Here is a 4,948-nt window from a genome sequence, read left to right as displayed (position 1 = left end):
ATAAAAGGAATAATAAATAAATAAATAAAATGAAACAATTTACAAAAGGGTGAAAAATAAAGGACTAAATTGTAATTTAAATGAAATTAAAAGGATAAATCAGAATAAAATAAATAATAAAGGACTAAATTTAAAATATAACAAAACAGATAATAAAGGACTAAATTTAAAATATAACAAAACAGACAGTCTAAATTATAAAGAAAAAGAACTTAGAGGACTAAATTAAAATAGGATAAGAACTTTAAGGGGTCAAATGGCAAGTATCCCCCTTATATTGACACGTGTCACTCCCCAAGGGGTCCACAGTGGGTCAGGGAACTAAATTGTTCGGGAATATAGATTGTGGCGTGAAAACTAAAATAAATAAAACTAAACAGGATTAAATTAAAAAGATGAAAAAAAGCGAAATGATCAAAGCTGAAAATATCCTCTCCCCTTTAAAAACATGCGGATCTTAGAAGGGTCGGGTCGAGTCAGCAGATCTTGTCCAAAATTACGTCATTTTAGGGTTTCTAAAACCAGGCCAAAACGACGTTGTTTTGATATGCCTATATAAGTCAAATTGTTTTTTTTTAAATCATTTCCCCTTTTTGTTTTTTAAAAATATCTCCTGTGGTCGAAAATTTTTCTTTAGGCTGGCCATTGGAACCCTCGTTGCTTCGCCACGGCCGCCGTCTTCTGTGGTCGAAAATTTTAAAGTCTCCTTTGTTGCCCCCTTTTTCTAGGAACCCCATTTTGGGGTTAAAATTGTCAAAAAATTGAGGAAATCAGGCCAACGGTCAAGAAATCTTTCGGTTTCTCTCCCCCTTTGATGACCGAAAAAAGGTAAAAAATGGCTCTTTTTTTATTTCTTTCCAATATCTATTTCAAAAATAAAAATAAAAATATCACCTTTTTGTATTTGGTTTGCTTATATTTCGATTACTTCTCTCTGTTCTTTTATTCAAGTCTCGAATATATTCGATTTTCTCTGTATTCAATTTCTCCTTTTTTTTAAAAAAAAACCTCTTTTACAATCCTTTTTAGGCTTTTTATAGTTGTTTTACACTATTATTTTTTCTATTTTTCTATTGTTTAGTACTGTTGTTGCGTGTTGTTGCTATTGTCCTTGCAGGTGGTGGTTGACAGTGGCAAACCTCGGGTGACGAGACTGCTGGCGAAGTGGAGCGACAGCGGTGTAGGCTAGGGGTTAGGTTTCTGTTTCTGAAAAGATATTTAGGCTATTGGGCTTGTAACTTCGGGTTAGGGTTTTTTGATTTGGGCCATATTGGACTATATTGTAAATGGACTGTTATTTTTTAATGGACTTTAATATTTTGTTTTATTTATTTATTATTATTTTTTATTTCGCAAGTCGAGCAAAATTGGTCTATTACAGCTGCCCCTCTTTGCTTATTGTCAAGTAATGGAAATGGAGTAAAGACTTTAAAAATGGTCAATTTTGCCTGGTCTTACCGAATCTCGACTTCTTTGGGGCTTCTCTTCTTCAAGTAGCCTCATTCCAACCCATTGGAAATTCAGGGGTATAAGAATTATAATTTCAACCTACTCCACTACAACTACAAGGAGATAAGATTTGCAGCTTTAATATGCTCCTCTGCAACTTTAGGGAGATAAGATTTGCTATCTTCAATCTGCTCCACTACAACTTCAGGGAGATAATTTGTAGCTTCAATCTGCTCTACTGCAACTTCAGAGAGACAAGATTCACTATCTTCAATCTGCTCCACCGCAACTTCAGAGAGATAAGATTTGTATATTTAGTCTACTCCACTGCAACTTCAAGAAGATAAGATTTGTAACTTCAATCTGCTCCACTGTAATTTCAGAGAGATAAGATTTGTAATTTTAATCTACTCTACTGCAACTTTAGGGAGATAAGATTTGTAACTTTAATCTGCTCCACTGCAACTTCAGGGAGATAAAATTTATGGTTTTAATCTGTTTCACTACCACTTTAGGGAGATGAGATTTGTAACTTGTATTTTTTATCTATTTCACTGTAACTTCAGAGAAATAAGATTTGTAGCTTGAATCTACTCCACTGCTACTTCAAGGAGATAAGATTTGTTACGGTGACTTCAATCCATCCCACTGCAACTTCAGGGGTTTAGGATTTTTTTTTCATTGATCTGTTACACTGTTCTCTTGGGAACATAAACTATAGAATCTATTTTATGGGCCTATATTTATTCTAAGCAATTAGGATGTTATGATCAGAATGAATCAAATGCTCCTAACTAGATGGATATAAATGATATTTGCATGATTACAGAATGTCATTTTTTTTAGAATCCTTTTTAATGCTTAGACTGACATTGCTCGTTGTTTGTCAATGTTCCATCACTGATGTATTGTCATTCCTTCTTGTTCAGATTTGGTATCTTTGACAGGAGATTCGAAGAAGTAATCACAATTTAACTATTTGTTCCTCGATATTTCTAACCCTTAGATTTGGGTCAGTTCTAACTAGTGGTCCTGTTTCAGGTCCTTGTACTTTTTAGAAACCTTTCAGAGTAATATGCAAAAAATCTTTTTACTGGAATATTATTAGTTCATTAATCATTATTTCAATGAAAAAAATGCTTGAAAAATATTGTAACAATGGACAAGGTTGAAATTTAATGGGAGCAAAGCTCAAAATGAAAAGATTAATCAAAATAGTAAACGCTGCTAAAATATCGTAGCATAAGCTTTTTCGCACTAACTTCTCAAGGACCCTTTTTAAGCCTGATATTTGTTTAGGAGATCCAAAGTACTTTCTTGATGCCCCAAGATGTAACATTTTTCTTTCCAAGAAGACCTGACCATCACATGCTTAATCTTCAATCCAAATTTGAGCTGCCCTTTTTCGGGTTTTGAACTCAAAACCCCTTTGGTCTCAAGGTGCCATTTGCGAGTTTTAGCCTTGGCCTCTCCCTTTTTTTTAGTGAAATATTTCTTGACTGAATCCAAATTCACAAGATTAGGTAGGTTTTTGTCATCCATCTCGATCAAAATCAACGTTTCTCTAAAAAGGGCCTTTTTTACCATATAAGTTTCTTTTCAATTTGGCATCCACTTTCCTCTGAAGTCTTTTTGTACGAGAAGGATATTTTTCAATAGCAGGTCCCCTTCATGGAATTCTCTAGGGTGAATCTTTTTGTCATAAGCTCACATCATTCATTTTTGGTGCATCTGACCATGATGGATAGCCTTCAATCTCTTCTTTTCAATCAAGTTCAGCTGATCATATTGGGATTTGATCCATTCTGCTTCATCTAACTTCAATTCTGACAAAACTCAGAGAGAATGAATCTCGACTTAAATGGGCAAGACTTCTTCCATTCCATAAACCAATGAGAAAGGCGTTGCCTTGGTGGAGGTTCTAACAGACGTTCGATAAGCATAAAGGGCAAATGGTAACTTCTCATGCCAATCTTTATAAGTCTCTGCCATTTTCCCACGATCTTCTTAATGTTCTTATTGGATGCCTCCACTGCACCGTTCATTTTTTGGTGCTATGGTGATGAGTTGTGATGTTTGATCTGGAATTGACTACAAACCTTCGCTATTGTGCTGTTGTTCAAATTTAATGCATTGTCAGATATAATCCTTTCTGGCATCCCATACTGACATATGATCTCTTTCTTCAAGAATTTGCTGACTGCCGACTTCGTGACATTGGCATAAGAAGCGACATCTACCCACTTGGTAAATAATCAATGACCACAAAGATGAATCGATGCCTATTGGAAGCTTTTGGTGAGATCAACTCAATGACATCCATACCCTACATAGAGAAAGGCCATGGAGAAGTCATAACATGAAGAGGTGAATGAGGCATATGAATTTTGTCTCTAAAAATTTGGCACTTATGACATCTCTTGGCATAATTGATACAATCCCCTTCCATGGTGAACCAATAATACCCAAATCTCATGATTTGTCTGGCCATTGTAAAAGCATTAGCACATGCTCCGCGAATGACCTCGTGGACTTCTTCTAAAATCTTCTTGGCCTCAACAGCATCCACACATCTTATTAGCACCTGATCCCTTCTTCTTTAATAGATGATCTCCCCATTTAAGACACAGCCATTGGCCGGTCTCCTCAACATCCTTTTATCATTCTCGATCGCATGATCAGGGTATTCATGATTCTTTACATATCGCAGTATATCGTGGTACAAAGGGTGATCATCTTTTTCCTCTTCCTCAATGTTGTAACAATGAGTCGAAGCCTCATAAATACTAATCTGGATCGATTTTACATCCTCTTGTTTGTTCATTTTGACAATGGAAGCTAAAGTAACTAGGGTATTAGCCATCTGATTTTCATCTCATGGAAGGTAGCAGAAGGTGATGTCATCAAACTCTTTAATTAACTCTAGGACCAACCTTCTATACTCAATCAACTTGAGATCTCGTCTCCCATTCACCTTTGAATTGATAGATCACTAGTGCAGAATCCCCATATACCTCTAGTACTTTGATCTTGCATTCTATGGCTACACAGATATCCATGATGCATGCTTCGTATTCTGCCATATTATTCGTGCAATCAAAATCCAATTTACTAGTAAAGAGATAGTGATCTCCACTTGGGGATACCAGGACTGCCCCAATTCTGTTACCCATTGCTTTTGACGCTCCGTCAAAATTTAGTTTCCAATGATGTCCTTCTTGAGCATCTTCTTCAGTGGTTACAACATACATTAGGTCTTCATTCGGGAAATCAAAGTTCAAAGGCTCGTAATCTTCTAGAGCTCTACTGGCTAGAAAATTTTCTATTACACACCCTTTTACTGCTTTCTGGTTCACATAGATTATATAAAATTTGGAAAGCAGAATTTTCTATTAGGCTATCCTTCCATTCAAAGTAGTTGACTCCATCACATACTTTAGAGGGTCCATTTTTGAGATAAGCCAAGTTGTGTGGTACAACATGTACTGTCTCAATCTTC

General features: G+C 35.8%; 1 protein-coding gene across 1 annotated transcript; it reads right to left on the bottom strand.

Annotated features, from left to right (window-relative positions):
• Positions 1-4,048: 4,048 nt before the first annotated feature.
• LOC128033914 (uncharacterized) lies at positions 4,049-4,700 on the bottom strand. The gene is made up of 2 exons (XM_052622415.1): positions 4,464-4,700; positions 4,049-4,312 (listed from the first exon to the last, which is right to left on the bottom strand). The coding sequence occupies exons 1-2, from the start codon at positions 4,698-4,700 to the stop codon at positions 4,049-4,051; spliced, it is 501 nt and encodes a 166-aa protein (XP_052478375.1).
• Positions 4,701-4,948: the final 248 nt, after the last annotated feature.

This window comes from Gossypium raimondii, chromosome 10 (genome assembly GCF_025698545.1).
Source record: "Gossypium raimondii isolate GPD5lz chromosome 10, ASM2569854v1, whole genome shotgun sequence".
In the NCBI taxonomy this organism is placed as follows: Eukaryota; Viridiplantae; Streptophyta; class Magnoliopsida; order Malvales; family Malvaceae; genus Gossypium; species Gossypium raimondii.
Note: the sequence above shows the minus strand (reverse complement) of the source record. Positions and strands in the feature narration are given on the sequence as shown.